The sequence below is a fragment of the Mus caroli genome, unplaced genomic scaffold (genome assembly GCF_978045245.1).
Source record: "Mus caroli unplaced genomic scaffold, Mus_caroli_1 scaffold_7, whole genome shotgun sequence".
NCBI classification, from domain to species: Eukaryota; Metazoa; Chordata; class Mammalia; order Rodentia; family Muridae; genus Mus; species Mus caroli.
In genome coordinates, this window is record NW_028227262.1 from 64,003,954 (window position 1) to 64,028,969 (window position 25,016).

General features: G+C 47.2%; 1 protein-coding gene across 2 annotated transcripts in view; it reads left to right on the forward strand.

Annotated features, from left to right (window-relative positions):
* The window catches only part of Sfxn5 (sideroflexin 5), a 119,588-nt gene that overhangs the window by 20,709 nt on the left and 73,863 nt on the right, over positions 1-25,016 (forward strand). For both annotated transcript variants that reach the window (XM_085840476.1, XM_085840477.1), the window contains exons 3-6: positions 12,701-12,778; positions 22,700-22,726; positions 23,222-23,276; positions 24,521-24,546. In XM_085840476.1, the coding sequence (XP_085696602.1) occupies positions 12,701-12,778; positions 22,700-22,726; positions 23,222-23,276; positions 24,521-24,546 (186 nt within the window). The remainder of the gene's footprint in view (positions 1-12,700; positions 12,779-22,699; positions 22,727-23,221; positions 23,277-24,520; positions 24,547-25,016) is intronic.

Below are 25,016 nucleotides of genomic sequence, written 5' to 3' on the forward strand. Positions count from 1 at the left end.
TAATTTTATCTGAAAGTACCATGAATTGGTTATTTAAAAGTTAACAAATGAACATATTGAAAACAGAGAGTATAAACTGAAATAGTATAGTGTGTGTGTGTGTGTGTGTGTGTGAGTGTGTGTGTGTACACGGGTGTATTGCCTGCATGTATGTCTATGCACAATATGTCTGCTTGATGTCTACAGAGACCAGAAGTGGACATTAGATCTTATGGAACTGGATATATAGACAGTTGTAAGCCATGTAGGTGCTGGGAATTGAACCGGGGTTCTCTGGGAGAGAAGCAAGTGCTCTTAACTGCTGAGCCATCTCTCAGCCTCAGAAATATAATAACCCTCACTCAGTACTAATAGCAATGTAGTAATTCAGTGCTATGTTGAGTGTATTGTAGGTTAGAATAAATAACTATAGTTGGGGGAATGGGCCGGTGGCTCAACCCTGCAGTCCCAGCACTTGGGACGGGGCAAGAGAAGGATCAGGAATCCAGTGTAGTGCCAAGTACATGAAATCTTGTTAAAAACAAACACTGGTGCTGGAGAAGTGGCTCAGTGCTTTTCCAGAGGTCCCAAATTCAGTTGAACAGTTCACAGCTGAATGAAATCCCAGCTCCAGGGGATCCAGTGCTCTCTTCTGAACTCCAAGCGTACCAACACACACTTGCACATACATATGTGCATATACACAAATAAAGATAAAAATTTAAATCTGAAAAAAAAACAACCCGAGTAACTACTGGTGTTGGGACCTGGGGCTGTCATCCTGAGGTATTACATTTGAACCAGGGACATCAGTGTGAAGCCAGGTCTCCATACCATGTGTGCATGCATATATGTCTAGTACATTTCACAGATTTCTGGTTTTGCGTGCTGAAAGGGCTAAGATATGACATGTTAGTACCTTTAAACACATCAGCATTCAGGCCCTGGGCTCTAAATGTCACTGCACAAAGAGAAACAGGGCTCTTTGAGAAATGGCAAATCCGGGTTTGAGGCATGGAAAGCCACTGTGGGAAGTGAGAGATTGCTATTGAACTGCGGGATTCGCACACAGTACCTGGCTTGGAAAGACACCACTGTCCATGTTTGGACATTTGGCCTTGAGAGGATAAATGGATGGATTCTAATGCTTTGAACAGGGAGAAATCAAGGGCACAAGGGCTGGCTGGGCTCCTCTGCAGCCATGGCACCTGCTCTGCAAGCCAGGAAAACTGAGTATAATCCCTGGATGCCAAGAAAAAGTGAGAGACATGGACCAAGTCCACACAGCTGTCCTATGACATCTGAACACACATTGTAGCACACACACACAATGATAATAAATAAAATTTATAAACAGTTTACTAGTCTAGTTATACTATAATGCAGGCTGGTGGTCCCATGGCAGTTGCTGTGAGACCATCTTACCTAGTATAAACAGCTTCAATGGGAAAGAGTTGCTTTAGCTCAAGGTATTATCAGAGGCTTCCCTTCATGGTCCATGCCTCCCTTGATTCTGCATCCCTGGTGAGGCTACAGGAGCTCATGGTGGAGGTTGCCCACCAGGGCATCTCCTCTGGGAACCAGTGTGATGGCTGGAGCCTCTTGCTTTAGGACAGTGTTCCCTGGCTTTGGGAACCCTCTGGACAGAGTCCTCACAGGAATGCTTGAGTGCTTCACTGTCTCCCAGGTCCTTCTGGGCCTAATAAAGTCATGGAGCAAACCCTGTTTAACAGCAGATCTGGGCCAGGTTCATTAGTGAACACTAGTACTGAAAAGTGGAGGTTCTCAGGAACAGGACATTAATTTCCTCTCAGTATCACCTGCCGGGGCTGAAGATATGGCTCAGCTGGTATGAGGGCCTGAGTTTGGGTCTCTCACACACATAAGAAGCTGGCTGTGGTGTTCTGTGACTGTTACCCTAACAATGGAGAAGAGGGGATCCCTGGGGTTTGCTGTAGCTGGTCCATGAGCTCCAGGTTCCAGGTGAGACTGTGTGGAGAATAAGGAGCAGAGCAATAGAGAAGGACACCAGAGATGACCTCTGACCTCCACATGCACATACACCACCCACTACACTTACACACTTGAGCTCATGCACACACACATGCAAACAGACACACACCTCTGCTTACTTAGTGATTGCAAAGAGGAAAAGGTACCTTTATGAAGAGGTTGGAGCACATCCTTTAACTGAGTCTCAGCTTTGTAAACTGAGGGTTGTGACCCCCAGAGAGGGAGATGAGTGTGGAGGCTGTGAACAATTTGGCAACCACAAAGGTCTACAAACAATATAAAACCCACAACTTATTTCAAAGTCAAACCTGCTGTGATTCCAAGGTGCGATTGCTGCAGGCACCTTTGCTGCAGTGCATGTCTGAACACCCCACATGCACACTTTGCACTGTACACACCCTTCACAACACACAACTCCAGCAAACACTGCCCAACACCTGAGCTAGGGGATTCAAGGCTATTGCATGTCATGAGTCACCATGTTTTTATGGCATACACAAAGTGTTCTGTTTTTAGAGAATCATAGTTTAATCACAGCACAAAGTCTTCATATTTTCCTGTTACAGCACATCTCTGGGTTGCATTAGAGTGTATGATAAAAGTTGCTGTCTGAGGGCTGGGAGGACGGCATACTTAGTAAAGCACTTGCCACACAAGTGTGAGGACTGAGTGTGAGCCTCAGTACCTGTGTGAACAGCGGCCAGTTCAGTGACTTGTACTTGTAAAGGTGGCACTGTGGAGCCTCAGACAGGCAGATCCCTGAGGCTCACTGGCCAACCAGCTTAGCCTGTCATTCAGATCAGTGAGAGACCGTTAAGAAACAAGATGGTTAGCTCCTGTGGTGGTTTGAATATGTTTGGCAGAGGGAGTGACACTATTTGGAAGTGTGGCCTTGTTGGAGTAGGTATGTCACTGTGGGCATAGGACCCTCGTCCTAGCTGCCTGGAAGACAGCCTTGTCCTAGAAGCCTTTAGATGAAGATGTAGGACTTTCCCTCCTTCTGCACCATGCCTGCCTCGATGCTGCCTTGATGATAATGGACTGAACCTCTGAACCTGCAGGGCAGCTCCAATTAAATGTTGTCCTTATAAGAGTTGCCTTGGTCATGGTGTCTGTTCACAGCAGTAAAAGCCTAACTAAGACAGCTCCTCACCCCTGGACTACACACACAGATACAGACACAGACACAGACACAGACACACACACACACACACACATGTCTTACACACCCCACTCACATGCCACACACATACATACACATGTGCAAAAATTCCTAGAGTTGACTTGCGTTTCCTTTAAAAACAAACATTAAGTTATGAGAAAAAACATCCAATCTAGGCACAAACAAAAGCTTAAAAATTAAAACTTAAAAATCATTAAATGAAGTTTGGTGGTATTAGAACACTTGCTAGGAATTTTTAAAATGGCCCTAAAGCACACTTTTGCCACTTTGCAGTACATATTGATGTGAAGCGAGGATCTCAGCATTGCTTATAAAGTCAAAACATCTGTGGGCTCTGGAACTGTTCACGATGCTCCACATTCTGCAATTCCACATAGCCAGCCGAGGTTTAGAATTGGTGTTGTTAGTTTTGTTCTTTGGAAAGAATTTCACTATGTAGTTTTGACTGACCTGGGATTCATTTATGTAGACCAGGCCGGCCTGGAACTTCAGCAATCCTCCTGCCTCTGCCTCCTAAGTGTTGGCATCACAGGTGTGTATGCTATACTCTACTGAGATTTAATTCTTTTGTAAAAATAAACACCTTCACGGAGCAGTGAATTGTTTGAACTGCTTTGGCTCCTGGTGGGTTGTGCATGTGCTGCACCCGCCCAAGAACATTCTGGATTCACAAATAAAAGACACACACACACACACCAGCTAATTTTAATATGCCTTGGTTAACTCAATGGCTTGGCACTTCTAAACCTCCCTGTGGCACACACTCCCCTCCAGTATTCCCAGCTTATCACCTTCTAAATCTGTATTTTATCTTTGCTATCCTGTTACTTCTGGGCAGCCCCGACCCTCATAGGGCTGCATTCCCTTTCCACCTACTTTGTTGGATGCTTTCTCTCCTGCAGCTCTCAAATCTGATCCTTCTCCCTCTGTGTTATGAGGATTCCTTCTTTGTCCCCTCCCTCTCCATCCCTTGCTCACACAATCTAAAAGTCCCACCTCCATCTCCCTGCCCAGCCACTGGCTGTACAGCAAATCTTTATTACCAATTGAAGCTTGCTGGGGACAGAGACCCTCAGGTCTGGGAAGCATGGCTTTGGGAGCCGAATTAAACCAAAGCATTAAAGCCAATCCCCAGCATCTTCATCTCTAGTATGTAAATTTGTCTTGATTTTTAATACGTGAAAAATTATGTTTCCAAAATTATTTTAAAACAAATTTAAAAAATTAACATTATACACACATTATTTTACATGTATGGATATTTTGCCTGCATGAATGTCTGTGTACCACATGTGTGCAGGCGCCTCCAAGACCAGAAGAGGGCGATGGGTCATCTGGAACTGGAGTTAGATCACAGTTGTGAGTTATGTGGGTTCTGGGAACCAAACCTGTGTCCTCTGAAAGAGAGCCAGTGCTCTTAAGAGAGCCATCTCTCTAGTCCCTCTTAGTTTTTACCTCTTTTAAGACTTATTTTAGCTGGGCATGATGGAACACGCCTTTAATCCCAACACTTGGGAGGCAGAGGCAAGCGAATTTCTGAGTTCGAGGCCAGCCTGGTCTACAGAGTAAGTTCCAGGACAGCCAGGGGAACACAGAGAAACCCTGTCTCGAGATGGGATTCCTGGGGTGACAGACCCTGTCTCAAAGGAATAATGGCAGAGAGTTATAAAGCAGGACACCAGATGTCTTCATCTGGTCTCTGCACATGTACATAGTGGGTATATATATACACACACACACACACACACACACCCAACCTCCCCCAACACCTATTAAATTTTGTGTCAAGTTTTTGCCTATTTGCGTGCATTTTTGTGATACCTACCATACTGGACATAATAGGTGCTGAGAACCAAACCCAGGACTTCTGTAAGAACAACTCATGCTCTTAACTGCTGAGCCATTTCAGGGGAACACACTCTCACCTCCCCTAATAACACTGAGGCCATAGTTAGGCATACGGCCATTGCTTTCCTACAGGACATACCACCAACCCCTCACCAGAATGTACTGACTCATTTCCTTGGTCCTAAGATGACTGGAGATCAGCTTTGGGGAACGCTGTTCCCCAAACCTGTCCAGAACCTGTTCCTGGTTCTTTCTTTCTCCCACTGGCCTTGCAGAGTATGCCTCATAGCCAGGGGGAGACAAGGACTTAGCTAACCAAGTTTAACCTGTTTTCCTGGGAAGGTAGAAGAAAGGGTTTAGGATGGTGACCAAGTTACCTTTAATTATCAACCTGACACAGCCCAGAGCAAGTATTCTCAATCTGTGGGTCACAACCCCCATGGGGGCTAAAGAGCAAATATCCTGCATATTAGATATTTACATTATTCCCCACAGTAGCAAACTAATAGTTATGAAGTAGCAATGAAATAATTTTATGGTTGGGGTTGCCACACAGTGAGGAACTGTATTAAAGAGTTGCAGCGTTAGGAAGGTTGAGAGCCACTGTACTAGAGTCATATGAGAGAAAAGCCTTGTTTGTAGCATTGGCTAGATCATGTTGGCATATGGGCATGTGCGTGAGGGACTGTCTTGATTGATGTAGGAGATCCGGGTCCGCTGTGGGTGGCACTGTCCCTAGGCAGGTGTTCATGGGCTGCATATTAAAGCTAAGCATTGGCCTGTTAGTGAGTAAGCCAGAGATCATGCCAACAAGCAGTATCCCCGTGTTTTCTGCCTTTGAGTTCCTGCCTTGACTTCCCTCTGTGATGGCCTGTGATACGGAAATGAAACCAAATAAATCCTTCCATCTCTATTTTGCCTTTGTTCAGAGCATTTGCGACAGTAACACAAAGGAAACTAGAAACATGACAAGGGAAGGTCTCTTAGCAGACACAAGGCCATCCCTGAGACAAGCATCAGCTAAGGAATGGTCAAGGCAGGAAGTGGTGTAAGCCTCAGGCTTCCCTGGCAGCCGTGCACCCTACTGCCTATTAGTTCCTGCATCCCAGTCTCTGCTGTTTAGCCTTCTCAGTCTGCCTGGCACATCCTATGTACCCATTATTTGGGCTATTTTTTCTTTTTAGTTTATTGTATATGAATGCATGTTTGAGTAGAGGTCAGAGGGCTTTTGGGACTCTGTGCTCTTCATCCACCATGTGAATTCTAGGTGTTAACCTGAGGTCACCAGATCTAGTTTCAAGTACCTTTACCTAATGAACCATCCTACAGGTCCTGGGTTCAGTTTTAAATGGTAGTACAAAGGATCTTATCTTTCCTTCTCTCTCTTCCTCTTCCTCTAGTCTCCCTTCCTTTCCCTTTTCTCTTTTTCTCCTCCCCCTCTATATACCCCCTTCCTTTTCCTCCTCTCCCTCCCTTCCCTCCCTCCCCCTTTTCTCCACTCTCTTATCTCTCCTCTCCTCACTTCCTCTCCTCTCCCTCCCCTCCCTCCCCTCCTCCCCCTCTTCCCCCTCCTCCTCCCTCTCCCTCTTTCCTTTCTCTCTCCTCAGCTTGTGATCAGAAGCGCCCGCTGCCATCTTGTGTTATCTGTACTGAACAGTGATAGTAACTTATATATCTGGTTCCTTCCGGCTTAGCTGTACAGGTTCTCTAGAGAAACAGAGTTACAGGAGGAATATATATTATATAAGTGGGATTTACTCCAGTGCCTTATAGTCAGGCAGTGGTCTGACTATTCCAACAATGGCTGTCTCCTGATAGAAAATCCTAGAATCCAATAGTTGTTTGGTCCACAAGGCTGAATGTCTCAGCTGGTGCCCAGCATACACTGGACATCTGAAGACGTATGTTCTAATGCCAGTGAAGGAATGAACTTGCTACACGTGCTTCTTCTGGGTCCTGTGAACAGATTGCCACCAGAAGGTGTGGTCCAGGTTTAAGGTGGGCCTTCCACCTCAGAGGATCTGGATTTAGGGTCTTCTTGACTAAAATGATCCAATCAAGAAAAATCCCCAACAGGGACACCCTGCAGCTTGGGTTAAGTCCACACGTGGTCAAGCTGACAACAAAGAAGGCCATCACTGAGGTTTTTGAGAAATTTGCACTTTATCTGGAAATGGGGTGTGGTGCCAGGAAAGATTATTTTGGATCTCTGTGCGTTTAAAGCCAGCCTGGTCCACATAGTTTAGGATAGCCAGAGTTATGCAGAGAGACCCTGTCAAAAGAAACAAAAATAAAAAAAATACAATCTTTTTATTCTTTGAGAATTTCATACATGCATCCCGTTTTGATCATATTCCCCCCAACTCCTCCACTTGACTCCTCTCAGACTCCTACACCCTCCCCTCTTCGTGCACTGTCTTAGTCACTGTTCTATTCCCTGACGAGATCTCGTGAGTAAGACAACTCTTACGAGGAAAGCATTTCATTGGGGCTGGCCCACAGTTTCAGGGGGTTAGTCCATTGTCGTCATGGTAGGAGGAGCATAGTGACATGCAGGCAGGCGTGATGTTGGGACAATAGCTGAGAGCTTTGTATCCTAATCTACAGGCCAAGAGAGAGACACTGGGTCTGATGTGGGCTCTTGAAACCTCAAAGCCTACTCCCCAGGAAAACTAAAGCTCCTATTGTTTACAAAGAGTTCACCAATCTGACACTAAGCATGCAAATACACAAGTCTCATTCATTCAAACTACCCCACTATTCTAAAAATATAACCCACTGATTACAGTCTGTGCTGGTTTGATCCTGACAGGTGTTCGGTCAGCTACTGGAGTGTGGTCAACTTACAGAGACTTCACCCTTACCTTAAAGAAAATGGACTCTCCTCTTACCAGAAGCCATCAGCTATCAATAACTCCTCTGCTAGGGGTTGGGACTCATCAGTTCACGAGCCCCCTCCATGTTGGAATGTTAACTGGCTTGATCTTGAACAGGGCTTGTGCAAGCAATTGGGACTGCTGTGAGCTCACGAGTGCAGCGGCCTGTCTTGTCAGGAAGATGCTATGTTGCCCCCTCCCTCCTGCCTCTTCTTCAGTGATAGTCCCTGAGCCTCGGGGCTGGGGTTGATATAGATGTCCCAGTTATGGCTGAGCAGACACTTATTCTGTGCCCTTACACCAGTAGTGAGTTTTCAAGTTACCATTGATGCAGAAAGAAACTTCTCTGATGAAGTCTGAGAGCTGCGCTAATCTACACGTAGAGATAGGAATTTAGAAAATGCCCCATACTGTGTCTATTTAGCAAAATAATAGCAGTTTCATCCAGGAAGCCTATAATCTCCCCAGCCATCTGATCTTAGCCAAGTGTACAGTACCTGACATGGGTTTTCTTCTATAGGACGGGTCTTCAGTCTAACCAGAAAGCAGGTGGTTGCCCCCATAACATCCATACTATTTCTGCACCCACAGACAAATCTTGCCATATAGGTTGCTATTATAGTTCACAACTATCTTAGTCAGGGTTTCTATTCCTGCACAAACATCATGACCAAGAAGCAAGTTGGGGAGGAAAGGCTTTATTGAGCTCAGGGATGGGCCCTCCCACCCTTGATCACTCATTGAGAAAATGCCTTACAGCCGGATCTCATGGAGGCATTGCCTCAAGGGAGGCTCCTTTCTCTGTGATAACTCCAGCTTGTGTCAAGCTGACACACAAAGCCAGCCAGTACAACAACCAAGTAAAAGTGTTGATGACTTTCTTTCCCAGCTGCCCGTGCATCATCACCTTCTGGTACCAGGAGAGCGAGCCAGTAGGGCGAAGCTTTGTGATCAATGTGTACTTGATTTCTCCCTGTCCTGGGGCCTGTGTGGCTTCTTCAGAACACTTGCCTCACTTACCATCAAGTTCTGGTGGCCAACCAAGAGCAACAACAGTGTTTTATTTTATCTTATTTTTTATTTTTTTGGGTGGTGGTGGTGGTTTCTGGGACACCTCTTGTTTATTTTTTTGATACAGAGTCTCATGTAGCACAGGATGGCTTCGAACTCACTATGTAGCTGAGCTTAGCCTTGGATTCCCAATTCTCATGCTTTCACCTCTGAAGTAATAGGATTACAGATGCGCACCACCTACCCAGCTCCCACTTCCCTTTTTATAACCTTATTTCCTGTGATGCTCTGCCTCTGACCCAGCTCCCCCAGCCTCCCAGTCTGTACTTTTGCTTCCTACATCTCTGCTCATGGTTTTCCAGCAGGTCCAGAGGGTTGAGATGCTGCCCTTGCCAATAGTCTGCTGCTAGAGCAGGCCTCCCAGTGCATGTGTCTGCAGAGGGCCTCCAGAGACCACACTCCTGTGGAATAGAGAGAGAGAGAGAGGCTCATAGCACCTCTTTGAGGCATGCTGGCTGTAGGTGGGCTGGTGATGGGGACTTGGGAAGCAGCATGGTTGGCCAGTCTGCTCCTAGCCTGGGGCTTCAGGCAGGGGCCACAGGCTAGCAGCCTCCCCAGAGCCAGCTGGGCCCCTCAGAGCTTTTACATTCAGGGGCTGGCTGCCTGTTTGTTCCTGGTTGAAAAGACTTCCTGCCAAGCTCACCCAGCACTGACCTCCAGCACTCCCCCCACCCCTCCTCAAGGGCCTTCTGCCAAGCACCATAATGCAGTGGCTGGAGAGGAGGCCATAGCATGGAGACATTTCTTCTGAGCTCCAAGCCTCCCTGAAGAGCCGCCCAGAGCAGCCAGTTCCTGTGGCCTCTCCACCCAGGTGGCTGGGGACTTGTCCATCCCACAGAACCTCTGAGCAAGACTTAGGTCAACTCTGGCATAGAGGCCCAGAGTTAAACCGTTCCTTCTAGCTTCTTCCGCGCTGGGCCCTCAGGCCTGTCTGCAGGAACTTTGGCTCTCCTTCCTCCTCACACTCTTTGCCAAGCTCAGGGCTTTATTGGAACTGATTCTGTTGGCTTGAGGCTGCCTTTGATGACTGTGTCAAATGAGATGGAACCTGGCCAGGTTGTTATAGGAACTCAGGAGACTCCCTGGGGTGGGAGAAATAATGAGAATCCAGGGCCTTTTACTGCATTTCGCTAGAAAGTAGAGCATGCATTGTCCAGGTCTTTAGAGGCTCAGGCAGCAGGAGGAGGCTCAGCCACTCAGCCTTGGGGGACCTGAGCACCCCTAGGAGTTTTTGGGGTGCTTGTGGTCCAGGGTACCTGGCAAAGGTTTAACGAAACTTAGTTCAAGTGTTAAATCCTGAACTTACACCTGCTCAGCCTAAGTGAATTGAAACAACTTGGTCCAGTTTGACCGAGACACAGGCCAGTTCTGTGCACCTGCTGTCCTAGCACTGGGAAAGTTGAGGCAGGATTGTCCACAAGTTAGAGGCCAGCTACATGGTGAAATCTAGGGTAGCCTGGGCTACAAAGTGAAGCCCTACACTCCAAAACAAACAAACAAACAAACAAACAAACACAAAAACAAAGAAAGGAAAGAAATATTCAAAGTCTAAAAGAAAAGTCAAGCTGTGGCTGTGTGGTGTATGGTGTCTGGGAATGAGTTTTTATGTTTTCCTGGTTCTTTTGTGAGCTGCCATGTGGGTGATGGGAATTGAACCCGAGTCCTCAAGAAGACGCAGTCAGTGCTGTTAACCACTGGGCTATCTTTCCAGACTCCTGTCCTGTTTCTTTTGATGTCTTCATTTCCCCCTTTCTTTTTCTTCTTTTGGCCTCAAACTTGAGATCCTCCTGCTTCAGCTCCCCGAGCGCTCTGATCTCAAGCGTGTGCCACTGCACTCAGTTTCTTTGTTGTTTTAAATTTTTTTATGTGTGTGGGAGTTTGTGCGTGTGAGTGCAGTGCCCGTGGAGGCCAGAAGAGATCCTTAGATCCCCTGGGATTGTGAGACCTCTGACACAGCTGCTGGGAACCAAACTTGGGGGACCTCTGCAAAAGCAGTAGCCATAATAAATGTCTTCCTTTATAAGAGCTGTCTTGGTCACAGTGTTTCTTCACAACAATGAAACCCTAACTCAGCCACAGAGACTTGGATATGGAATGGATATGGAAACCTTCTAGAAGACTCTGGAGATTTGGATAAGGGGGTGACTATCTTTAGAAGGTCCATTATGTCATTGAAAGTCATCTGTGTTGCAAGGTAGTCATTTGTAAGGTAGTTAGTTATAAGGTAGTCACTAGGTAGTTTTCTAGATTCCATCCCTCCCCCCCACCTCACCCCATGCCTCCCTCATCAACTTGTATAGCACGGGCTGCACTTGAACTTCCTGTGTAACCAAGGCTGTGTCACTCAGATCTTCTGGTGTTCCTGCCTCCACCCCGCAGGGCTAGAATTACAGACGTACACCACCCTCCTTTCAGTTTACTCTTTAAACTGCTATATAGTCTCCTTCCTTCCTTTTCTTCTTTCCTCTCTCTGTTTGGTTTCTTGTGTAGCCCAGGCTGCCTTCAGACTTACTATGTCATCAAAGCTGGTTTGAACTCCTGATCCTTCTGGTTCCACCTCACAAGTGCTGGTATAAGGTGTACGCTACCACCTAGGAAGTAAATTTTTTTTCTCTCTCTCAGTCCTGTCCCTCGCCCTCCCCCGCCCTCCTCCAGGGGTCTGTGTAGCCCTTCCTGGCTGGAACTCACTATGCAGACCAATCTAGCTACAAACTCACAGAGATCTGCCTGCCTCCTCCTCCTGAGTGCTGGGATGTTAAATTATGTGTCATGGCGCCTGGCTTGTTGGCTTCTGTTTTGAGACAGTCTTAGTGCTTAGTGTACAGTGGCTTGAAACATAATCTGTGGCCCCAACTGGGCTGGAAGTCAGGGTTCCTCTGTCTCTGTCTCTGATGCTGATTTTAGACTGGTATTGCAGGCAGACACCACCACTCCTGGCAAATGATGTGTGGTGTTTTATTGAGCATGTATAGTCCTGTTTTCTTATTTATACTTGCATTAGTTATCTGTAGTCTTGTCCATGTTTGAGAGCTGTTGCAAACATCTTTATTTAAGTCTCTTGGTGAATGAAAGCTGCCTTCTCTACCCACTGTTCTTTGTTTAAAATGAAATTCAACCCTCTTTCCCTCCTCCCTCTCTGTCAGGTGTTGTAGTCATAAGTCCTTGAGTAGGTAAATCAGTTGGTATTTTTTTTTTTTAAATATTTACTGTGGTGTGTGTGTGTGTGTAGGCCAGAGGTCAACCTCAGATGTGATTCCCAAGGTGCTGACCTTTTGTTTTGAGAGAGGGTTTCTCTCTGGCCTGGAACTCACCAAGCAGGTTATGCTGTCTACCCAGCAAGCTCCAGGAGTCCCTTTTGCAACCCCTCTAGCTCTGGGATTCCAAGTATGCACTACCTCACTTTTGTGTTTTGGTGCATTCTAGGGATTTGAACCCATGTCCTTGTGCTTGCATGCAAGCACTTTACTGACTAAACCGCCTACTGAATTTTTAGTTCAGTTTCTGGTTGGGCTGGCTTGATCTGTTGTATCATACCATTGCTGTTGAGCCGGGTCCCTGTGGAAGGACATTTAGGTAGGAGCCTTCCTACTGTCTCATGTATATTCTGAGGGCTGTGGCCATGCAGCATGAACACTGTTACTCTGGCTGATGCTGAGGTAGTGTCACGAAGGAAGAACTTTCAGGAGTACTGGTCTGATGCCACACAGTGTCTCTTTTCTTTCCTCCACAGAAACGTCTCAGAGAGGCTGTGCAACTGCTGGAGGATTACAAGCATGGCACCCTGCGCCCGGGAGTTACAAACGAACAGGTACCTCTGCCAGGGGTGGGCAGAGGCAGGGGGAGATGATCTCAGAATCTTGTGGCTATCATACCAAAGTTTTTCTTTTTTTTTTTTTTTTTATATTTTTATTACATATTTTCCTCAATTACATTTCCAATACTATCCCAAAAGTCCCCCATAGCGCCCCCCACTTCCCTACCCACCCATTCCCATTCTTTTGGCCCTGGCATTCCCCTATATTGGGGCATATAAAGTTTGCAAGTCCAATGGGCCTCTCTTTCCATTGATGGCCGACTAGGCCATCTTTCGATACATATGCAGCTAGAGACAAGAGCTCCAGGGTTCTGGTTAGTACATCATGTTGTTCCAACAATAGGGTTGCAGATCCCTTTAGCTCCTTGGGTACTTTCTCTAGCTTCTCCATTGGGAGCCCTGTGATACATCCAATAGCTGACTGTGAACATCCACTCCTGTGTTTGCTAGGCCCCGGCATCGTCTCACAAGAGACAGCTATATTTGGGTCCTTTCAGCAAGATCTTGCTAGTGTATGCAATGGTGTCAGCGTTTAGAAGCTGAAGTTTTTCTTTTTGTTCAAAAACTTTATTTCAAAACTTTATTCCATACTTTTTAAAGAGATGTTTACACATAGTTCAAAAAAGGCCCTTGTAATAATAATAATAACAATAATAATAATGATGATGATGATGATAATATTGTGTTGTCCATCCTCAGGCCTGTTCCTGGCCACCAGGAGAGGCTCCTTTCAGTGGACTCTCAGCTGTAACTCTGTATTTACATGTGTGAATCTGTACTCGTGTCTCAGCTATATGGCTCTGTAGGTGATGGGATTCTCTTATCCTCCACTTCTGTAAAGAATATCTTCCTTCTAGTCCACCCCCTCCTCAAATATCTAATCGTGGTTTTGAGATCTGCATTTCAGTTGCCTTGTTGTTCCAGTTATTAAACAGTCACCAACCAGTCAAGTTGGTTGCATCATGGCTGTTTTATTTTTTTTTAACTTTATGTTTTGTCTGGAGTTAAGCATCGCCTATGTTTTTCCGCTAATGCATTTTCTTCCACTCTCGCTCTTGCTGCATCCCCCGCACTCTGTATTTCAGTGCCTCCTTTTACTTTGGAGCCCCTGCCTTCCATTGCCAGTTTCTCTTTGTCCCTGGTCCTTCTTTTCTTTGTGTCTTCTGTAGTTTGGGTGAAATCCTTTTCATAGTTCCCTGAGAGGGGTGAATAAGAAGAATGTTTACATGTTTGGAGTGCTCTGTTATTGCTGGTTTTTGAGATAGGGTCTCACCATGCAGCCTTGGCAGAAACTCACCATGTAGACAGGCTAGCCTCAAATACAGAGACCCACCTTAAAGGCAATGCTAACCACTCATACATACCCAACCATTGGGCGAGAAAGTCCTAGATCAACAAATATCTTTCTTCTCATAGTTTTGAAGACTACTACTTATTTTTTCCTGACCTGTATAGTATGGCTTTTGGAAAATCTGATGCCTTTAATTTCTGGTATTTTTGAAGGTTGTCTATGTTCTTTCTCTGGGGTTATTTATGGTCCTCTATCCCTTCTTCTCCTCTGTATCCTCTCCACTCTTTGTCTTCTCTCCTCCTCTTCCTTCCTTCCTTTTTTTTTTTTTTTTTTTTGGTTGTTGTTGTTGAGAGGGTCTTATGTAGCCCAAGATGGCTCTCCATCTTGCTGTATAGACAAAGATGACCATGAACTCTTTTTTTTTTTTTAAAGATTTACTTATTATATGTAAGTACACTGTAGCTGTCTTCAAACACACCAGAATTGGGTATCAGATCTCATTACAGATGGTTGTGAGCCACCATGTAGTTGCTGGGATTTGAACTCAGGACCTCTGGAAGAGCAGTCAGTGCTCTTAACCGCTGAGCCATCTCTCCAGCCTGACCTTAAACTCTTGATATTCTTGATTTCAAATTCTCTCCATTTCAAAAGTGCTTAGAGCTTGGATCACAGGCTCCTCCCTCCTTTTTCTTTTACTTTCATTTTTTTAGATAGCATCTCAGTCTTTAGCTCAGCCTAGCTGCAAACTCATGGCGGTCCTTGTGCCTCAGCTTCTTGCAAACTGGAATTACAGGCATGTGTGTCCATGCCCAGCCTATTCAAAGTCTTTTAAACATCATCATGGTGACTTCCTTAAATTTGAAAGTTCTTAGCAGTCCTGGCAAACATTTTTATATGTTATTGTTGTTATTTTTTTGTTTTTGTTTTTGCTATTGAGACAGGGTCTTACTATGGAGCTGGCTAGCCTTGAACTCAAGGTAATCCTCCTGCCTCTGGGATTGGAAGAGTGAATTCAGCTATATTGGTTTTTTTTTTTTTTTCTTAAGGTTCTGCAACTCCTAAACTTAAGATATTGGATGTATTCTGTGTGATTATGTGTCCATTGTATGCACTTGTTAGTGTGTGTGTGTGTGTGTGTGTGTGTGTGTGTGTGTGCAGGTACATATATGTGTGCAGTAGTAGTGTGTGGAAGACAGATGGTGTCTTTCCTCAACTGCTCACCACATTTATTTTTTGTGAAAGGGCCTCTCCTGAAGCTGTGGTATGGTGGTTGGCCGTTACTAGTCTGTCCCTCACATCACTGGGGTCACAGGTGTACACTGTCACATCTGGCTTTTTTACACAGGTGTTGGAGATCCAATTTCAGGTGTTGACTGTTGCATGGCAGGACTTGCTCTAGAGTGGCATTTCCTGAGTCCCACATGGTAGACCTTGTAAACTGACATTCCGGTTCCCTCCTCTCTCTAAGTGCCGGGGACTGAACCCAAGGTCTGCTGTGTGCAGATATACTGACGTTTATCTGCCTCTCTCAGGTTTCCTTGTCTCTCCTCCTTTCCATCACTCCGGGACAGAGGGCAAGGATGAAGCTGGGTGGGTGTCTTTCCTCATAGGATACCCCGCCCCACCAACAGACAAAACAGTGAAGAAAAATAATAGTGTGGGAGAGCAATGGAAGCCAAAACTTGCCCAGACTCAGGGCAGCTAGAGAACTAACTTACTTTCTTTCTTTCTTTCTTTCTTTCTTTCTTTCTTTCTTTCTTTCTTTCTTTCTTTCTTTCTTCCTTTCCTTCCTTTCCTTCCTTTCCTTCCTTCTTTTCTTTTCTTCTCTCTCTCTCTCTCTCTTCTCTCTCTCTTCCTTCCTTTCTCTCTCCCCCCTCTTTCTTTCCTCCTCCTCTTCCTCCTCCTCCTCCTTCTTTGGTGTTTTAAGACAGGGTCTTTCTGCATAGTCATGGCTGTCCTAGAATGTGTTATGTAGCCCAGGCTAGCCCTGGACTCATAAAACTCACCCTTCTTCTGTGACTTGAGGGTTGAGATTAAGGGTGTGTGCCACAGACCTAGCCTAGAAGGTTTTGTAACTTGAGGTTGACAGATGAGAAGCCTGATAATGAGGAGGGGTGGGATGGGGGTGATAGGCAAGGGAGAGAAAGGAGTGGGCAAGTTGTCAGTGGGACTGGGGCAGACAAAGATGTGGAAGACATGGTGCTGAAAGTCCAGAGAGGAAGCACCTCAGGGCAAATGTGCTAGAGTCTAGCATGCTAAACTGACCTCAGTACCTTGGCCCCGTGCCCATGCAGGGCCCGAGGGAGTGATGAGACAGGAAGCCCAGGCAACCAAGCAGGTCTTGTCTGTCTTGAAGTATTTGCCCTGCAGCCCTGGGCAGAGAGTCAGGCTGTAGTCTCACTCCCTAGTGGTGACATTTCTGTTCAGCCTTGGGTCTGCAGGATGGACCTGAACCTCCAGCCCTCAGTAGCCTGAAGGAGTCCACACACCTTCCAGTGCCTTTGTACCCGTCGAAGGAAGTCCATTTTCCGACTCTAGCCTGCTACCTGCCCCACCACCACTGAGCTGGGCCTCTTGGGACCTCCCAGAGTTTGAGGATAGAGGCCACATTATTCTCTTCGCTCCCTCAGAGAGCTGAGAGTTGCTGTCCTGCTTTTCAGCTTTGATTGTTGTCCCCAAAGCCCCTACAGGCCTCCCGGGAGTGGGGGAAGGGCCTGGAGCTTGGCATTTAGCTGTTTCCTGTGCTGCTGAGTTCTGGCTGGCAGTGGCAGAGCCTGGTGGGTCCATCTGGTGGCTAGGTGGCATAGTACTCTAGGTGTGAGCCTGTCACTCTGGTCCCCTGGAGCAGCGTCTCCCCCTCTGCCGAGCCTGAGGAATTGGACTATGTGTGGTGGCTGTCACAGTGCCGCCCTTCCTTGGGCCGCAGTCATCAATGTCACATATGCCTGGCCTTCACAGACAGGGGATAGAGAGGACAGAGATGGCATATCATCGGCTTTACCACAGCTGTGTGAAATTCAGGAGCTCCTCAGGTCCTAACTCAGGGCTGGCCCTGCTCACGCATCATGTCTGGGGCATCTGAAGAGGCCCACAGACTCTTGGACCTTGAGTGCACAGTAGCCTTGGTCTCTACACCGGTGCTCTGTCCACTCTATGGTCCTTTGGCAGGTGTGCGGATCAAAACCAGGAAGCTGGTGCTGATCACTGCAGCCGTCGCTGCTATCACAAGCCACCTGGATATCCTGTGTGTGCCCTTAGTTATCTAAGCCATCTGAGGTCGTGTGGCCTGTGGCCTTGCTTGCCCTTCTGTTCATGGATAGTCTTCTAACCTTCTCCACAGACGGTTGCCTTCTTAAATGGCTGCCACACCAATGAATGGCGTGTGGCCTGCAGGAGCTCTACAGTCTAGCATCTCTCTCAGCTTGGACGGTCGGTGTCCACCCTCAGCAGCTATAGTCTGCTTCGATATCCTTGGAAAACACCTTCCAGAATCTTCCAAGTTTCTGCTTTCCCAGATATGTGACTTTTTGTCTACCTTCTGAGTCTCATGATCTCCTCTCCCTTCTGGAAGGAATGCTTTTGTTTGGAGAAAGCTGCTGGACCTCAAGTCTCATGTGTTCCAGGCTGGCTTCCAAATCACTCTGGAGCTGAGGATGACTTTGAACTCTTGACCCTCCTGCCTCCTCCACCTCCAGAGTGCTGGGATTATAGGCCTGGCTTCTGTGATGCTGACGTGCAACCCAGGATTTCAGACCTGCTAAAACAGCCTTTTACCCACCCAACTACCTAATTGCTTTGCATTGAGGTATCGTTAGTACTTAATACAAAGTAGGTGCCTAATAAACATTTGTTCACTAAGTGAATTCTTTTATAATAGGCTTGAAAGCAAATATCCCTATCTTCATACTACAAAAGAGATATTGGAGGCTCAGAAGGACTAAGTAAATAATCTCCCGTCTCCTAGTGAACTAATGGGGGATTTGAAATCAAACCTGGGCTCCTCTGCGGGGCCTGACCTCTACTTAGAGAGAAGTTTCTTGCATAATGAAGCCACAGCTGCTGACACAGTACTGCAGAAGCAGGCAGGGCATCCCTCTTCTTTCCTGTGTCTGTAGAATTGGGGGCTCCCTGCACCCCACATAGGCTTGTATAGGTATACATGGTACCTGGAGTTACCATGGCAACACAATTAATGGTGCGCTATAATGCAATGGGCTCAACTGATCAATTAGGAAGTTTTTTGTTTGTTGAATGGAGGCGTCCTTCCCGTACAGAAGGGTCCCCTTCAGGCTCTGTTTAATTACCTTCTGGAGGTTGTTTTAAATAGGCTCTGTCTTTGCTGCCTTAGGAGGTTTAAAGAAGCAGCTTGCTAGGAGACAGAGGGGAAGTGAGTGAGCCAGACTGGGGGTGGGGCTGTTGTTCTCCCTCGGGGTGCTGGGGTGTGTCCTGCCTCCTAGCCGCACGTGGGACCCCAGCCTGCCCCTCCCTTAGTCTCCGTGGAGGCAGGTTCAGCTGAGACAATGGCCACTTCTTAAATCAGTGAAATCTGTGTGTTCTAACAGTTACCCAGATGGCTTCCCCGCACTGCCCTTTGTCCCTGTTCTCCTAGTGAGCCAAACAGAGTCTCAGCTCTCAGATCCATTACTAAAGCCAGTCATTCCCACCGGGTCAGGGCTGCACAGCTCCATGTTCAGCCAGAGGTGCCCTGGATGCTGGGCTGAGGACAAAGAAGGTCAGCTCTCAACCTGGGGCTGCAACTCAGAGTGGAGGTGCCTCTGTGTGCTTCTGTGAGGATGCTAGGGATCCTGGCCTGCACTCTCCATGTGGTGGCCAGCCGCTGTGGCTCAGCTGGCCTTGCATGCATGGTTGTAGGTCCCAGGGTGACTCTCTGTGACCTGTTTGCACAGTGGCTTGTGGAACTTGAGCTTTTTCACAGTGGGCAGCGCTTGCTGCCTTTTCTGAACCCAACAGTTAAGTCATTGGTCCAGCAGGTCACGGGGCAACGCTCAGCCAGACACTGGAACCTCAGTGCCTCGAACCGCTTCCTTTCTGAGTTGGGCCTGGTGTGGTAGACTTGGCAGGAAGGGAGCATGGGCTCCACCTCCTTATTGTTATTTGAGACAGGATTTCTTGTAGCCCAGGATAGCCTCAAATTCACTGTAACTGGGGGTGGCTTGAACTTATGATCTTTTTCTCCTCTAGCTCCTGAGTTTAGGATGATGTAAGCATGTGCCGCCATGCTCTTCTCTGGTTAATTTTTTTGAGGCAGTTTCTCTCCCTGCAGCCCAGGCCAGTCGGGAACTTGCTATACGGTGTAGGTTGTCCTGGGATTCATGCTTCTCCTGTCTCAGCCTCCTAAGGCTGGTGTTACAGGTGTGCTTTAACATAAAGGAAAAAAAAAGTACGAGTCAAAGGCGTGTGGGGATTTAACCAGGACAAGGAAAGATGGTGGCTGCCCCAGGGCCAAAGGGCCTGCCCCTGTGTAACGGTCACATGGCTTTCAGTAGAGATAAAGTACCCGATGAGAAGGGGAGAAATGTGTGTTTGGCTGGCTCTGCTCTCCCTTGGTGGTGTCCTGTTAGCATCAGCAAGGCTGTGGTGCAGCCCCCGCCTGATCCTGACACAGGAAGAAATAGAAGGTACAAGGGTAGGGAACGCTAGCCTGGGAAAGGTGCAGGTCACTTGTCGCCTGCCACAGGAGCTCAGTCACACAGACCCTCGCACTCAGCCACCCACCAGTTGCTGCCCTCTAGCTATGGGGATCTTGCTGGGACATTTCATCCTCCACACACCATGGGGCTAATGGAGGACTTGTATGCTGTGCATCCATCCCGTTACAAACCAAAACACAAAAACAAAAACTTTTTTTTCCTTTTGAGACAGGTTCTCATTATTCACTATGATGCCCTAGCTGTCCTAGAACTCACTATGAACAGGCTGGCCACAAACACACAGAGATCCACCTGCCTCTACCTCCTGAGTGCTGGGATTAAAGGCGTGCGCCACTAAGCCCAGCTCATCAAAAGTTTTCAGTTCACAGTGTGGTTGCCTTACTATACTAATCAACTAGTAGATTAAACTATAGCGGTGGCTCTCAACCTGGGGATGGACACCCCTTTGAGGATCAGATGACCCTTTTACAGGTGGCACATATCAGATATTTCCATTATAATTCAAAACTAGCAAAATTATATTATTGAAGTAGCAATGGAATGATTTTATGGTTGGAGCTCACCACAACATGAGGAACTGTATTAAAGGGTTGTAGCTTAAGGAAGGTTGAGAACCACTGATCTACAGTGTGTGTCCAGGGCCTTGAGCATGAGTGCGCGTGCGCGCACACACACACACACACACGCACACACACAAACACAAACACACAATTATTTTTGAAATGGCAATATGTGAACAAGAAACAGTATTCTAGAAGCACAAAAATAGCAAAGTTTTTGGGAGAAGGCTCATTCAGTGAAGTGCTTGCCACGCAAACGTAAGCAATCTGAGTTCGATCCCTGGCACCCGTGTGCAAGCCGGGCATAGAGGGTGGCGTGCATCTTGGTTCCCTGCATTGGGGATGGAGAGATAAGAGCGTCCTTCCATCTCACTGGACAGCCAGTCTAGCTGAGTATGACTCAGGTATGTCATTAAGGTATGAAGTGTTTGCACACACTGAGATTGACCTCTGGCCTCCTGTGAGCAGAAGCGTTGTTTGGGGACATAGCTCAGTTGGAATATAACTTCTATGCAGGAAGCACTGCATAAAAAATGTGATTGGCATTCAGGAGGGGAGGGGCAGGATTACAAGGCCATCCTTGGCTCTGAGAGCAGCCTGGGATACTTAAGACTCTGCCTTGCAAATCAAAACAAAGCTTGGGGTAGGGATAGTGACTCGCAGTTAACAGTACACCCCCCCCTCCCTTTCCTGCAGAGGATCAGAGTTTGATTCTCAGCACTTATTACTGGGAAGCTCACAGTGGCTTCTAACACCAGTACCATGGGAGCTGGCGCCCTCTTCTGGCCACTGTAGAGAACTGCACACATGTGCACAACACCAACCCCCTGCAAATGTATACGTAGTATACCCATAAATAAAAATAAAGAAAAAAAATTTTTAAAGAAGGAAGGTTGAAAGAAAAAGATTAAGAAAAAAGGAAGAAATGGGAAAAGGTAGAAAGGCAGGCAAGTAGGTAGCCAGCTTCCCATCCAGGAAGTGGTAGAGCTAGTCTGTCCCCTCCCCTTTTTCTTGCAGCACCCTGTGTCTCTCTCTGAAGATACTGCAAGGATTTCAAAGTTCTCTTTAGTTCCTGATTTGCCCTGCTCCCTCCAAATTCTTCCAGTCTCTGTGTGTATCCAGGCTCACTGAGAAAGGATCTTTTCCGTTTAGATATTTCAAATATCAGTGTTTAAAAATAAGGTCTCAAGTATCCGAGGCTGGTATCAAACTCCTGATCCTCCTGAGCTGCTGGGATCATAGGCCACTGCTTTCTCCAGTGTTGATGTTCACTTGTCACGTGTTCTTTATTTGAAAAGTGTATGTTGGGCTGGAGAGATGGCTCAGAGGTTAAGAGCACTGACTGCTCTTCTAGCAGTCTTGAGTGCAATTCCCAGCAATCACATGGTGGCTCACAACCATCTGTAATGGGATCTGATGCCCTCTTCTGGTGTGTGTCTGAAGACAGCTACAGTGTACTCATATAAATAAAAATAAATCTTCAAAAATAAAGCATGTGTTATCAAAGTGCCCACCTGTGCCTCCAGCCCTTGCGAAGTAGGGACAGGAAGATCAGGAGTTTGAGGAACACGGTATAGTACAGAAGATACTGCCTCAAAATTCCCTTGGTTAGAGAACATGGCACCCACCAGGTACAATGATTACACATATAAAAATGTCATAATGAAGATGTGTCGGTTAAAAATTTGAATTTAGCAAAAAGAAGGGAAACAAAAAAGCGGGCTAGCGCTTCAGCCTTATTGGTGGGATGCTTGTCTAACATGCTTGCAACCCTGGTTCCATCCCACGATCCTGTGAGCTGAGCATGGTGGAACACATTAAACCGCGTACGCTGGAGGTGAGGCTCCAGGTGGGTCAAGAGGCCAGGGTCATTGCCAGCTACATATTGAGTTTGGAGCCAGCCTGGGCTACAGGATATCCTGTCTCAAGAATAAATTAATTGGGGTTTGGAGAGGTGGTTCAGTGGTTAGAGCACTGGCTGCCCTCCCAGAGGACTTGATTCATTTCTCAGTGGCCACATGGGGCAGCTCACATCTGCCTATTAACTCCAGCTCCAGGGGATCTGACGTCTTCTTCTGACCTCCACAGGCACGCACATGTGTGGCATTTACTCACACATAACATGCTTCTATATTAATAAGTAAAAATAAATCTGGTGGCGCACGCCTTTAATCCCAGCACTTGGGAGGCAGAGGCAGGCGGATTTCTGAGTTCGAGGCCAGCCTGGGCTACAGAGTGAGTTCCAGGACAGCCAGGGCTACACAGAGAAACCCTGTCTCGAAAAACCAAAAAAAAAACAAACAAAAAAAAAAAAAAACCTAAAATTAAAAGAAAGCATGGCTCATAGAGCTTAAACTACAAGAGCTTTTAATTCTTCTTCTCTCTCTTTCAGCTCTGGAGTGCACAGAAAATCAAACAGGTAATTTAGTTCTGGGTTCTTTCCTCCTTCTCTGTGCTTTCCTGGGTGATTCCTCTCCCTGTTCCAGGGGCTGGCAAAAGCCCTTGTCCTATGGCTCCTGGGTATCCACCCTCTTCCCACCCCTTCCTTCCACCTAGCACCCGGGACCTTTACATGCAAAAGCTGGGGTTCTGGCCGGACTGGCCTCACCCTGGAAACTTTGGAAATTCCAGGAAAGGACTGGGTTCTGTCCACAAGGTCTGGTTCTGTGCCTGTTATGTGGCAAGCAAGGGTAAGAAGATTTCAGAGTGGGCACAGTCTTGGGTCCTATGGGGTTGGAAGCTGTGAGGAGGAGGAAGGGGAGGAGGAGAAGGAGGAGGAGGCCAACCATGGCCAAGTGTTCAGAGGCATCACAGAGCCCCCAGAGGGTCTTGTCTTGTTGGGGCTGCTGTCCTTGCCCTTATCCCATATCCTTAATACTTTTGCTTGTCCTCTCACTCTCCTTCCTATGACCAGGCTATCCTACACCCGGACACCAACGAGAAGATCTTCATGCCTTTCAGAATGTCAGGTGAGCTCCCAAGACCCTCCTGGTGCTGCCCAGCTAGAGGTGCTGGCTGTGACAGAGCTAGGGGTGGCCATGTTTCAGACATGATAGGAGTTTTCCTGGGAAGACATGAGAAAACATGTGCTCACCCCAGAAAGCCGTTTTTACCCACTATGGTTCAGAATGACGGAAAGGCTACTGTTTGCTGCCTTGCTGGGAAAGGAGACCTCAGTCAGCTGAGAATGCCCTGCCTCAGAAAGCCGGACCTCCTGTAGACTCAGCCAAGACGTGGCTGTGTGATGCTGTTTTTGTGAACTGGGCACCGGCTGCCAGGAGCCCCCGCTTTGTGGTGAGCTTAGGTAGCAAAGGCTCTGAACACAGAGGACCTAAAGTTGGAACTGTTCACATCCCTGTCCTGGCACAGCAGGTTCACACCCCAGCTTGCCTTCTTTTATATTTCTGGACCTTTCTGAAGCAGGCCTCCCTTTCAGCCCCCCCCCCCCCATTCCAACCCCCCAAACTTGGCCCTGTCCCCAGAGGGAGGCGCAGGAGAGCTGTGGCGCCAGCTCACAGAGCAGCGTTTATTTAGGATATGAACCTGGGTTCTCCATACAACCCAGGTAAGGATGGCTCCTGCCTGCCCATCAGCTGACTGTCCAGCCTAAGTCAGGCTAAGGAATAGGAGGCTGTCCACTGAGAGCACACAGGCCAGGACTTGGATGAACCTCACCCAGTGCTCTCCGAGGCTGGCCAGCGAGAACACTAGAGTTTATAAATTCTCTGTCATCTAACGTACATCCATCTCAGGCGGACAGGGAGTTCTATCCCAGGAATGCCTGTGAGGTGGAAGGTTGGTTTTTTTGTTTTTGTTTTTTGTTTTGTTTTGTTTTGTTTTGTTTTTAAGGCTAAGAAAGGAAGACACTCAGGGTTCCTTGGGAGATAAAACCATAGAGATGGTGGGGTGTGACTGTTGTGCCTCAGATGAAATGGTTCAGAGGACCACTGGTGGCCAACAGCGGGCCAGCCTCTGGATTCTGGAGGGAACTGGAGTTGTCTAGCAGTTGGGGAACAGAGAGGGTGGGGAAAACGGGGACAGTGAGTCGTCTCCTTTGGGGAGCGCTGAGTCAGGGGAGGACTGTGGTGTCTCTCTGTGGTTGTGTTGGGCTTCTTCACCAGGACCATGGGCAGAACAAGCCCCAGGAGCTTCTGGGTATCTCATGAGACCCACAAGGTTCGAGGGACCTGACGTTTTCTCTCCCCACCCACAGGTTACATTCCTTTCGGGACGCCAATTGTAAGTCTTACCTGCAAAAGGTTTTCTTTTCCAAAATGAAACTTCAAATGTCTAACAGCATCATTGTTCATAAACATGCTGGGAGAAAGGCTGTGCGAATCCTTGCTGACAAGGAGCTCTGCACCCAAGGAGTCTGACTTCCCTCCAGGGCAGGGAAGCTCCTTAGACCCTCATACTAGAGACTGGGAGCTTTCCAAGGAAGCCAGAGAAGTGGGAAGACAAGGGCACCTTGTGGAAATTGAAGTTGCAAATGAATTCAGACAGGGTTTCTGTGTTCTTTTTGTTTGGTTTTGGAGTCAGGCTTAGCCCTGCTCATGATTTCTTTCCTGTGTTAAGTATTCTGCGTTATGAATATGGATTGAGTCTGAAAAGCAGGGTTGAATGAGGAAATAGTAGCATAGTAGTAATACTCGCTGATGTCATTTATATCATGTTTAAAAATGTGCAAAGTGATAGTATATATAGTGTCC